The sequence below is a fragment of the Sebastes umbrosus genome, chromosome 1, assembly GCF_015220745.1.
Source record: "Sebastes umbrosus isolate fSebUmb1 chromosome 1, fSebUmb1.pri, whole genome shotgun sequence".
Taxonomy (NCBI): domain Eukaryota; kingdom Metazoa; phylum Chordata; class Actinopteri; order Perciformes; family Sebastidae; genus Sebastes; species Sebastes umbrosus.
Genome location: NC_051269.1, coordinates 8465838 through 8478811, shown reverse-complemented (window position 1 = coordinate 8478811; position 12974 = coordinate 8465838). Strand labels below are relative to the sequence as shown.

The window sequence follows — 12974 nt, the reverse complement described above, 5'->3', positions numbered from 1 at the left end:
ACGTGCCACACACATTTTACCGGTAGTAACGTTACTACCAGGCAGTGCCTGCAACGGTTAATACAAGGAAAATATATATTTTTACCTCCGACAAGGCCGAAGGCCTAGGATGGAGGCTATGTTATCACCGGCGTTGGTTTGTTGGTTGGTTGGTTTGTCCGTTTGGAGGACAACTCCAAAAGTCTGCGACCGATTTGAATGATTGTTTTTGGAGGGGTGGGGTGTGGCACAATGAACAATCCATTAGATTTGTGGCGATCCGGATCATGATCAAGCTTCGGGAATGTTTTTTAATAACTCCGCTCAGCCTGCGCATTAACACCACAGGCTTTAAGACATGCGCAGTGTAACTGATGACGTGTTCATGAGGCAGTGTTACTCATCAAATCCACATTCAGCTTACTTCGTGGCGAGGCGCCCCCCCCCTGGCGGCAGCAGATTGCTACATCCTTCAGATCCAGCCTACAGCTTCACCAGCCAAACCAGTCGATCCAACTGGAACAGATGGGCTGGACAGGAAGGGTACGGACTCTGCCGGTATGGAGGGTGAACACATTCGACTATGTCACAGTACACAGCAAAAAAAACACAGAATAGCCTAGTTGAAGAATAGAAACAATAGAGGTTATTAAACAGAACAACTTTACTGCCTGAAAAATACATTAAAAGTAGAAATAATCTGTAGCAAGTTTAACAGGGTGAGGAACTTTCTAAGGACAGTTTTGGCACTACTCTCCTCTCTCAGGTGTCCAATCTCTTCAACCTCAACCCGGAGAAACCACTAATGAAGAATCGAGCATCAGCTCAGTTAGATGTGACTTACTTGCTTAAATCTGTAAATAAAGATTTGGATTATTACATGTAATAACACATGCCTGTTTTAGCATTAGATATACTGAATGGTATATGTAATCTAGCAGCAGACCAAACACAGACATGTCAGTACTGTTCTTTAAGACTGAACTTGAACGCACTGATATTGATTTTCTACGGGGCAGACACACTGAGCATGTTTAGAGTGGTTTCATCACACACTGCTGCAAGTTTTCCTGTCATACCACCTTCTTACGGAATGACCTCCCTTTAAATCACATAGTCTGTTTCTCTCTGACTCCCCCTTTCTCCCCCCGCACACCATCCTTCCAATCATACCTCTGTCTTATGGAATATTGTTCCCGTGGACATCCGACAGTCTTATTATGCGCCCCCACCCAACACCTTCAAAATAAAAGCCCCATAGAGTAACTGTATCTTGACAGGAGGCTCAGGATGGGGCCTAATAACCTCTTTCTTATGGAATATTGTTCCCATGGACACCCGACAGTCTAATTATGCTCCCCCCCCACCGCTTCAAAATAAAAGCCCCATTGATTAACTATTTCTTAACAGGAAGCTCAGGATGAGACTTGTTTTTCAAAACAAAAGCCCCAGACTCATTGTATGTTAACAAGTAACTAGGGATGGACCTAGTTTTTCAAAATAAAAGCCCCAGAGGGTAACTATCTTAACACTATTCATAATGCTTCAGATGCTTTTTCATGCATTTACAACTCCTATCTACTGATTCATACTCCACTTAAACCTTAAAATATTCCACACCTTTCATACGTCATTGGTACTATTCAAGTTTTAAATCCAGCAATAAAGTGTAGCATCAGCTTTTGGAAAAAAAAATTAAATATTCCAAATCTTTTATACATAATTGGTATTATTAAACTTTTCAATGAGTTTAATATGAATTAAACCCATTCCCCACTTTTCCAAGTATCCCGACTGCTTCACCTTCTTCTTACAGATAAAACCCAGCAATACAGCGTATCGTTAGCTTTTCAAAAAACCTTGAACTAATCCACATCTTTAATACATTATTGGTACTATTCAGCTTTTAAAGCCAGCAATGCAGTATAGCGTCAGCTTTTCAAAAAGAAAATAAATAAATAAAGTATTCCACAACTTTGATACATTATTGGTATTATTCAACTGTTCTGTGACTTTCATACAAATTAAACCCATTCCCACTTGTCCAACTATTCCTACTACTTCACCTTCTTCTTACAGATTAAAGCCGGCAATCCAATGTAGCGTCAGCTTCCACAACCAGGATTTCTTCAGAAATTGAAGTCTCTAGTTTTATTTGTTATTCTTGTTTTTTTTATTTGAGCAGCTCTTATCATGGCTGCTACTGAGATACGTCTGGGTCATTTCACTCAGTTAGGAACCTTGCTAAGCAAAAAAGACTTTTCGACTGCAGCCCTATAGTGTCGCCTGATCATCAACATCAAATCAAACAATAGCACTTTAAAAAGACAGAAAACTTAAAGGAACAGTGCAACAGCTCATTAAATCATCTTGTTCTCTGTTTTCTCAGAGGGAAACTGTTAACTTAGCACAAAGGTTGCAAGCAGGGGGAAACTGTTAGTTTAATCATAAGAGAAATGATTTCTATGTTGTATGTTGATTATTGAACAGCTGTAGGAGCAGAAATGTAAATTTAAAGATATATGGTAGTTTAACGCTGAAGTGACTCCTTATCTGAGGACTGTGTGTTGGTGCAGCAGCTCTCTACAGATCTCATGGTGTTCTGGTGTGTCCAGAGGACACAGGTGAAGAACAGCAGAAACCTAGCACGACACATTTAAGTCATAAAAACCACTGTGGATCAGAGCTGACCTCAAAAAACAAAGACAGCTTTGAGGCTCTATGTTTGTGTAGGACTGCGACCCATCGGGTCGTGATATGACATCATATCTTGTTAACATGTGGTGGTTGTTATTTTATTATTTGACATTAGCAGTGGAAAACATGTCGTGAAATACATCCACAATCATGATTTCTGCACCAACGGTGTTGTTCTCTGGAGACAATATCACAGATTAATGTGTTAAGGTCACGTAGGAGAGATTCACAGGACATCAGGTGATTTGCCGCAGGGTTGTTCGGAGGTCTGGGAGAGTCACTTTAACGGCCCATTAACTGCCACGATTAACGGCTTTTGTTCCCTCATGGCTGCGCTGTACAGCTCTGGATCGATGATGTCGGGTTGCGTTTCCCCAAACATTTTATTCTGTTCCTACTTCTCCGCCGCAGGCCGCTGTGTGTTCTTTTTTTGGCACCCCCTGCAGCTGCCGCAGCCCGAACACACTACCCCTATTCAAAATGAATGGGAGGACTTGCGTTTTCGTGTGAATGCACACACACACACACACACACACGGGTATCATAAATTTGTGACAGGTGTGATCTCTCTCAGCTGCTGAAAATACACACAGAACAGTTACAGTTACAACAGTTACATCTGAATAAAATACAACATTCAAATTGAATGAATCAACTCAGATCATTAAAAAGGGATTTATACACGGTTTGTATTTTAACAAACTGCTACAAATACACAACAAAAAGAAGCTAATTTAGGCTTTATTATTATTATTATGTATATTTATTAAGGTATCTCAGAATAATGTGTGAACACTTGGAGTCGGAATAACGGGAGATTTTCCTTTTCTTCACACTCTGCCGACATTGTGGGAATATGGAATATAGGTCAGTTTGACAGGAAGCCAGCACTTTGATGGAGCTAGCTAACAGTTTCCCACTACTTCCAGTCTTTGTGCTAAGCTAGGCTAACAGTCCTGGACCTCTCTCTGTATTGGACTCTGGAGAAAGTAGAGAACAAGAGGCTTCAATGAATGTCAGTTACAGACTCACACATATTAATAGTTACATGTTTTGTTTTCCAACATGGTTAATTTGTGATATTTAAAGTCTCTGTCATCCTGCACAGTACAGTGTTCAGTCTACAACAGCTTTAATGTCCAGAGGACAGACGTCTCCTCTGATTGGCTGACAGGTGTCCAGTGACATCAGCTGACAGTCTGGATCCGTCTGTTGTTTCTGAATATAAAATAAAAGTTTGTTCTCAGTTTGTCCAGCAGGAGGCAACAAAGAGAAAAAACCTTCACAGTAAACATGAGAGAGTGAGATAGACTCCGCCTCTTCTCTGTGATGATGTCATCACCTGGTCCTGGTCGAGGGGGTGGGGGTAATGCTGGTATTCAGAGGGGGGCGGGGTCAGAGTGGACAGGTGTTTCAGCGTCTGATGGGTCCATCTATAGGTGAGTCATTCAGTTGTTCTGGTTCTGGAGTTGTTCCGTTGTTGTTCTGGGCCCTGTACTACGAAGCAGGATTTGTGGTTAGCGAGGTAACTTCACGGTTAACCCTTCAGGATTTTCAGTCCTACGACTGTGGTTCACTTCTTACGGGGGTAGATCGCCATGATTACTTAGTCTGAACACCTAATCTGCTCTGGAGCAGATTATGTTTCAGATAACAGATCAACGTGTATAAAAGCCCCGTCTACTGACCAATCAAAGTTCAGTTCGCGGATCGTGAGCGTGTCTTGGAGGACAAGAGTGTTCAGAGCCGGCAAAGCCCTTTGGCTTTCTCTGATGAATTTTAATGAGATATAGATTGTCGTTGGAGGGACTGACTTCTGAATCTGAATCAGCTTCTTGAGCCGTATGTTGCTGCGCGACACGTCAGAGTTGTGTGCTTACAGTTCTGCAGACTTTATGCATTGCCTTGCCTTACTTTACTACGAGTACTTTTATGTATGCTGTGGACATATTCTACTTGAGTAAAAGTAGGGATGCACTGTTAACAGATCAGATATCGGGGATACTGACTCAAATAGCTGGATCGGGTATCGCTGACAACGAGGCCGATCTATTAAATGAAGTTCTGTTTATATACTACATACATTATATACTGGAATTTTAATTCCTGTTTAAGTTTTGACCAATTTGTTGCTGCATTAAAAAGGTTTACACTTGAATTTTAATTCTGGTTAATTTTTAAGATTTTTTTACCAAGTTGCTGGTGTAAGATTGATTATTTTAATAATCAATAATTCATTAAATGTATATCTATGCATTTATTTGTCACATTTTGTTTTATAAAGTTAGGAAAGCATGTTTAAGTCAAGCCTGATGTTGCCTTGCACATAAAAGAACAGTCACTTCAACAAAGAGCGGTATACAGCTTATTAATTAAACACTGGTATCGGATCAGTACTGTGTATCGGCTGATATTCAAAGCCCAGGTATCGCTATCGGTATCGGGACAAAAAAAGTCGGATCGGTGAATCCTGAAGTAAAAGTCTGGCATTCAAAATCTTACTGAAGTACAAAAGTCTTATCATCAAAATATGCTTAAAGTACAAAGTACTCATTATGCAGAACGGTCCATTTCAGAATAATATATATTATATTATTGGATTATAATTATTGATGCATTAATGTGTTCATTACTTTAAAGGAGCAGTGTGTAGGATCTGGCGGTATCTAGCAGTGAGGTGAGGAGATTGCAACCAACTGAAGCCTCTCCCGTGTGCCAAGCGTGTTGGAGAGCTACGGTGGCCGACACAAAAATGCGAATGTCCCCTCTGTAGTGCCAGTTGCAGCAGAGCCAGTGCGTAGAGTGTATATGTGCGTGAGAAGTGAGTGTTGAAGCAAGAGAGAGAGAGCGGCGGTGGTGGGACCGAGTAATGTTATCGACTCCTGCCCAAGCAGGAAAAGTTAACAATGTTTGGTTTGTCCATTCTGGGCTACTGTTGAAACATGGCGGTGCAACATGGTGGACTCTGTGGAGAGGAACGCTCCCTATGTAGATATAAACGGCTCATTATGAGGTAACGAAAACACAATGATTCTTATTTTCAGGTGATTATAAATGAAAGAAAACATACTTATTAATATTATATTCCATTTCTGCCAATAGATCCCCCTAAATGTTACACACTGGTCCTTTAAAGGTGCTAAATTAGATATTTAGAGCTTTAATATAGCAGCAAACAACGATTTGCTATGTTAAGATATAGAGGAGTTAATGTCTACCTGAGCAGAGAATGAAGTCACTCTCCCTCTGTGTGTGTTGTAATCAGTGCTTCTCCATGCTTTGTTTACATCGCTGGCCCAGCCGTGCATGCTTTAAGTGCCGCTCTGCGCTGCTCTCATACGGCGGTTACAGCTGAACCATAGCAGACACCCTCTGGTTATCCCCCAGATAAACACTGTTGTCTCCGTCAGCACTTTCGTTGTTGTTTGCTGTTAGCTGTGAACTGGTGTCTCGCGTTCGCCATGTTGAGAGCCGTTGGAGGCAATAGAAATGCTCCCAATCCCGTATTCAGCACCTTTAATGTTGAAGCTGGTAAATTTCTGGGTAATTTTTCTTTTATATACACCGCCGGGTAGCAGTCAAGACTTTATCCACAACAATACATCATAATTTATTTGTTGATTATATTTCGGCTCATTAATCTGGATCTGTGAAGTAAGCAACGCTGTCCAATAAGTGTAGTGGAGTGAAAAGTACAATATTTCTCTCTGAATTGTAGTGAATTAGGTCTACAAGTGTCAAGACGCAGAAACTGGAAATACTCAAGTAAAGTACAAGTACTTCAAAACTGTAGGCCTAATCAAGTACAGTACTTGAGTAAATGTATTTAGTTACTTTCCACCACTGCTGACCGCTTTGCATTATGTTTTTATATTTATTTTTTATTTGCTCCCAAGTCCGTTTCACACCTCCGGGGTTGCAGCTTAAGTATAAGACCATAATTTCCCCAATGGAGTGAATTAACTATATCTTCTATTCTATTCCCTAAGAATACATCCAAGCAACACATTCATTTAATGGAATACACAAATGTAATTATAGTCAGATCTACTCGTGCCGTAGATGGGACAGTGACATTATAAGCCTGATAATTTATGCATTTACACAGTCTGTGATTTTTTGCCAGCTTCTTCCTGCGTTTGGCAGCTTCAACTGTGTAACTCTTAGTCTGGATTATGTGTTTAACTTCTTCATATTTGTCTAATATTATAGTTTGCTCTTCGTTTGTAAAATATGCCTCTCTGCTATCAGTAGACTTTGTCCATGTTCGCGATTAGCCCCTCGGACTTACTGAGTTGATAACCACCATCATGGGACCGCTTAGCAAGATCGCGGTTGTTAGATAGCGAAAAGGTACCCTGGGTATGTTGAACTGGCTTCGTAGTACAGGCCTCAGGTTCTGGTGTGATTGAAGTGTGTGATGGCTCATGCTGTGAATGTTGTTGTGACTTGTTTTGTTGCTGGTTCTGGTCGTAGTGTTGTTGTTCTGACTGTTGTTTTGGTTGTTGTTGAATCTTTGTTCTGGTGGTTCTCACTGTTGTGTTGTCATGGCAGCTGTCTTGTTAGTTCTCATGGTGTTTGTTAGAGGAGCAGTGATGTGTTGTCGTCGTCGTCATGGCAGCGTGTTCTTGTCGTCATGGCAGCGGTGAGGTGTTTTTTTTATCGTGGTTATGGCAGCAGTGATGTCTTATTCTTGTCGTTGCCATGGCAGCGACGTTGTTGTCGTCGTTGTCAGGGCAGCGTGTCGTCGTCATAGCAGCGCGTGTTGTCGTCGTCATGGCAGCGTTCGGTGTATTGTCATGGCAGCGCGCTGTCGTTGTCATGGCAGAGCGCTGCCGTCGTCATGGCAGCGGTGTGTTGTTTTCATGGCAGCGTGTGCGTGCGTGCGGCCGAGCGCCTCCATCAGCTCGTGACACAGACACTGACAGAAGCCGTAGAGGACGAGCAGCAGCAGCGTGGAGGGAACCAGACTCACCAGGACCACGCCGAGCCACAGCTGACCAATCATCAGCAGGTAATCCCCAGAGGCAGAGAGCTGAAGTACACCTGTCCAAACACACAACGACACCACGTCAGACACACACCTGCCAGCCTGTCTGTCCTTCCTCCTGTTTACTGGTTGGACTGGTTCTGAATGTACTGACCAGGCAGAGCGCCCCCAGCAGGCAGCGGGTGGGAAGCTGCGGGAGGTCCAGGCGCGACACTTCTGAGCCGGCAGGTTTGCAGGGCAGCGAGTCCAGGCTAGGCGGGCGGTACAGACCCACCACATTGAGCATGCTCAGTGAGTCAGAGGATGGAGACTCCTCAGGAAGCTCCAGATGGTGATGACCAGACAGTCTGAGGAGCGGTGGGATGACTCCACAACTCCTCCCCCTCCTGACAGAGAGGGAGTCAGGCAGAGGGAGAGAGGGAGAGAAAGAGAGAGAGAGAAGTTTTGAATTTTCAAAAAGAAAATTTGCTAAAAACAGAAATTACAACAAAAACCAGGTCATTCTCCACAATAGAAACATTATACATTTTTAAAGCAACATATATGAAGGTGAGTCAGGCAGACAGAGAGGAGTTTTATAATCAAAACATGAACATAAAAAAAAAGAGACTCGTCGTGTTATTTTACCGGTCAGACTGTTTGGACTCAGCACCACCTCCCCCCTCCTGCTCCTCGCTCCTCCTCCTCCTCCACCTCCTCCCCCTCCACCTCCACCTCCTCACTCCTCCTCCTCCTCCTCCTCGGCGGGGCTCGGTCCTGACAGATAGAACAGCCAGGATGTGTCGGTCGTCCTCCATTAACCAAACCTGAAGAAGAAGAAAGAGAACTCTTTCTTTGACCTCCTCGTTAATAAAATAAAGTCTCTCCTCCTCGTTAATAGAATAGTCTCTCCTCCTCGTTAATAGAATAAAGTCTCTCCTCCGCGTAATAGAATAAAGTCTCACCTCCTCATTAATAGAATAAAGTCTCACCTCCTCGTTAACAAAATAAAGTCCCACCTCCTCGTTAACAAAATAAAGTCTCATCTCTCGTTAACAAAATAAAGTCTCACCTCCTCGTTAACAAAAATAAAGTCCCACCTCCTCGTTAATAGAATAAAGTCTCACCTCCTCGTTAATAGTATAAAATCTCACCTCCTCGTTAATAGAATAAAGTCTCACCTCCTCGTTAATAGTATAAAACTCACCTCCTCGTTAACAAAATAAAGTCTCACCCTCCCTCGTTAATAGAATAAAGTCTCACCTCCTCGTTAATAGTATAAAATTCACATCCTCGTTAACAAAATAAAGGTTCACCTCCTCGTTAATAGAATAGAGTCTCACCTCCTCGTTAATAGTAATAAAATCTCACCTCCTCGTTAAACAGAATAAAGTCTCACCTCCTCGTTAACAGAATAAAGTCTCACCGTCCTTGTTAACAAAATAAAGTCTCACCTCCTCGTTAACAAAATAAAGTCTTACCTCCTCGTTACTAGAATAAAGTCTCACCTCCTCGTTAATAAAATAAAGTCTCACCTCCTCGTTAAAAGAATAAAATCTCACCTCCTCGTTAACAAAATAAAGTCTTCACCTCCTCGTTAATAAAATAAAGTCTCACCTCCTTGTTAATAGAATAAAGTCTCTCCTCCTCGTTAATAGAATAGTCTCTTTGCCTCGTTAACAAAATAAAGTCTCACCTTCCTCGTTAATAGAATAAAGTCTCTCCTCCTCGTTAATAGAATAGTCTCTTCGTCTCGTTAACAAATAAAGTTCTCACCTCCTCGTTAATAGAATAAAGTCTCACCTCCTCGTTAATAGAATAAAGTCTCACCTCCTCGTTAACAAAATAAAGTCTCACCTCCTCGTTAATAAAATAAAGTCTCACCTCCTCGTTATAAAATAAAATCTCACCTCCTCGTAACAAAATAAATCTCACCCTCCTCGTTAACAAAATAAAGTCTCACCTCCTCGTTAATAGAATAAAGTCTCACCTCCTCTTCGGGGACGTGGGTCTCGTGCCGACAGAATGGACAGCTGATGACGGGACGGCGAGGACTCTCCTGAAAACCAATAAGGAGAGGACACATGACACACTGGAGGATGTCAGAAAGATGTATAAGCGTCACACTGGTCGTACTGGTTAGCTGTGGATCTGATTGCCTGGATGTATCTGCTGATTGGTTCGAAACAGAACTCAGTCCTGAAAAAACTTCACTCACTTCACGAACAGTGTGTAACAATTCAGAGGCGCTATTAGCAGAAATGGAATCTAATATTCATAACTATATTTCATTAGTGTATAATCACCTGAAACTAAGAGTCGCTTGTGTTTTCATTAGCTAGAATGAGCTAGGGATGCACCGATTATATTTGCCTTGTTGACTGCCATCGGCCTATCAGCAAATAAGATGACATTCGCTGATGGCAGTGGCCGATGTTTATCTGTTGTGTTGCATCGACTTTGTGCCGGCTTACTGTTGTGTTGTTTTTTTTGCGGTCGTTCTCAGAAACAGTAACCAGCTGCTGATTCGGAGAAGAAGCCACTGGCTGGACAGAACTCTGGCATGACGGTGGACTCGAGACTTGACACTTTAGATGTCCTCTTTTTCGTAATATCTGACCCCGAGTTCACATCTAAAGTCCAAGTCATGTCTTAAGTCATTAAGGACAAGTCCAAGTCAAGTAACAAGTCGTCATTAGAAAATATTAAGTCATTCCTAGTCTTTCAGAGACGTGAGACATCCTTTTTGTGACCTCAGTCTAACTCGAGTTGAAGTTCTATAGCTTCAGGCAATGACAGGGAAGCCATCGACTAAGGAATAATTTCTTCACAGTTGATTCCTGGGAAATAAGATGAGGAGCGCTTTTGCTTTCAAATCTCAAATCAAGTTAAGTCTTAGAGACTAGAGTACAAGTCTCAGGTCTACAGCTGTGGTTGGTGTCAAGGGAGACCATCGACCGGCCTTGTTGATTCACGTGTAGGCAAGTTGATGAGCCCCCCATGGTCAGTAATCTTTACCTGACAGGTGAACTCACCCATGTCGGACCATCTTCTTCAGACACTTGGCACAGACTCGGTGCAGACAGCCCAGCAGTTTGGGTTGCGGCTGCGAGTGTCGTAACGGTTGTAGCAGATTTACACTCGAGTTCCCAGAGTGTAAACCAGGAGACTGAGCCCAGGTCTGCACCTGAAACACATGACAGCAAAGGGTTAATAACAGCTGAATGATCAGCGTCTCCATCTCCAAGAACTGAATAAAACTTTATTCAAATTCTCAGAACTTTATTTAAATTCTGGTTGAAGATCTAATAAAGTTTAGAGTTCAGATTTTCCTGATGGACCTGTTCTGATGTGATGCGATGTCAGGTGACACTGCAGTTAGGGCTGATGAGAAATCTCACCTTGGCTCCATCTCCCGGCCAGGCTCCGCCTCCTTCAGCAGGCTCATTTCTATTGGCTGTCGTCTTCGCCTGAACCAGGAAACAGGGCCAGCGGTGGATGGAACTTAACTCAACCTGAGGCTGTCAAGCCGGATGGAAGAAAAACAAAAGTTAAAAACACTTTAAAAAAAACGTTAAAAGTACAGCGGAGTAAAACTACTCTTAACTATTCGTGTGAGGTCACAATAGGCTATTAAAGTGAAAAGCATCTCTTATGCTATGAAACTGAAAAATACTAAATTTGGGTTGCATTATACCTCGTCCCAGCGATCGGCACAGCTCGGTGATTGCTGTTGAATGCGCGTTAGCATGTTGGATGTGTTTCCATTTATTCAAAGATGCTACAACGGTGGCGCAACGGCGACACACGTCCATCATTTTATACACAACTCTCTCTCCGTTGCTGTTTGTAGCTGACTGGGACCCCGCAAGCGGTCTTACCAGCTCTGCTGGTTTATTTGCGCTCGCCACACATCTGACCCGGGCACATACGGGGTACTTCGCAAAAAGTCTAGGCCGCGCCCCCTTTTGGGGGAAAGAAAACCAAAGATCTCATAGACTTCAATGCAATCTACATATGTTTGGATTATAATTTTGATAAATTCGTATGCATTCATCTCTTGTTATACAAACGTTTGTTTTATACACATGTTTAATAATTATTTTGCGATCTTGCCTTAATAAATGAAGGTTGATGGCCCGCCCTGTCCCTTCAGTCTTCCCCCGTCCAACACATGTGGCCGGATATTGCTTATCCAGACTTCTATACATATCTAATTAAATCCTGTTAGGCGAAGTGTTGTCTGTTAATAACCAACTGTTTGATCTATAAACTGAGATTTAGTTAGAGACGACAGTCTGATGCTGCTATAACGTTAATGTATGACTATTACTGCAGCAGCCTTCCGCTCAAGCTAACGTTAGCTAGCTATACTAGGCACTGTCACCAGCATCATTTAGCCATTTAGCACAGAGCAGCCTCGGCGATGACGCCATGCTGGTCTGGTCTATAGCTTGGAGCCATGAAGCCATGCTGGTCTGGTCTATAGCTTGGAGCCATGAAGCCATGCTGGTCTGGTCTATAGCTTGGAGCCATGAAGCCATGCTGGTCTGGTCTATAGCTCGGAGCCATAAAGCCATGCTGGTCTGGTCTATAGCTCGGAGCCATGAAGCCATGCTGGTCTGGTCTATAGCTCGGAGCCATGAAGCCATGCTGGTCTGGTCTATAGCTTGGAGCCATGAAGCCATGCTGGTCTGGTCTATAGCTTGGAGCCATAAAGCCATGCTGGTCTGGTCTATAGCTTGGAGCCATAAAGCCATGCTGGTCTGTTCTATAGCTCTGGAGCCATAAAGCCCCTCTATTAGATCTTTTTTAGGACACGGCAGGAGAACAAATTCTGAGATCAGTGTTTTGGGATTTATTGTTGGTGCAACCAACTACACAGCAACTTTTCAGCATAGCGTTTATTACCATTACCGGTTTGTTTAAAGGTAAAGGTTTGGAGACATGTTTCAACTTCTTCTGTTTTTTCTCTTTTACCGTCTGTGACGTACACGGGATGGTTTCCCCCAAAAGGGGGCGTGGCCATCCGAGCCTACTCTGGATGACGTATTGCCGGTCTGATGTATAGTGTGACTGACTCACACGCGACTCAGCTTGTTGTGCTAACCTTGGCACATGTTGCAAATGGCATAAGTTTACAGGTGGAAATCGCGCTTGTGAACTTTGGTTCTGCCTTACGTGCATCAATCTTACTATGTATTCTGCGTAAAGCTGCGTGCACTGAACCGTGACCCTCGCACCCGTGATAGTTCGGCACCAATACACAAACCGTTACAGCCATATTCTTACTGAAGTGTTGGCCTTTCTCTACACAGCAACAGCAGCA

At 42.9% G+C, this 12974-nt stretch overlaps 1 protein-coding gene across 1 annotated transcript; it reads right to left on the bottom strand.

The window, feature by feature from the left end:
• Positions 1 to 6615: 6615 nt before the first annotated feature.
• LOC119484816 (E3 ubiquitin-protein ligase RNF182) lies at positions 6616 to 11396 on the bottom strand. The gene is given in 10 exon segments (XM_037763926.1): positions 6616 to 7695; positions 7698 to 7722; positions 7821 to 7847; positions 7850 to 7897; positions 7899 to 7993; positions 7996 to 8052; positions 9581 to 9704; positions 10692 to 10832; positions 11047 to 11166; positions 11343 to 11396. Coding segments are annotated over 10 exon segments (891 nt in total). The 3' UTR covers positions 6616 to 7495.
• Between the last annotated feature and the right edge of the window lie 1578 nt (positions 11397 to 12974).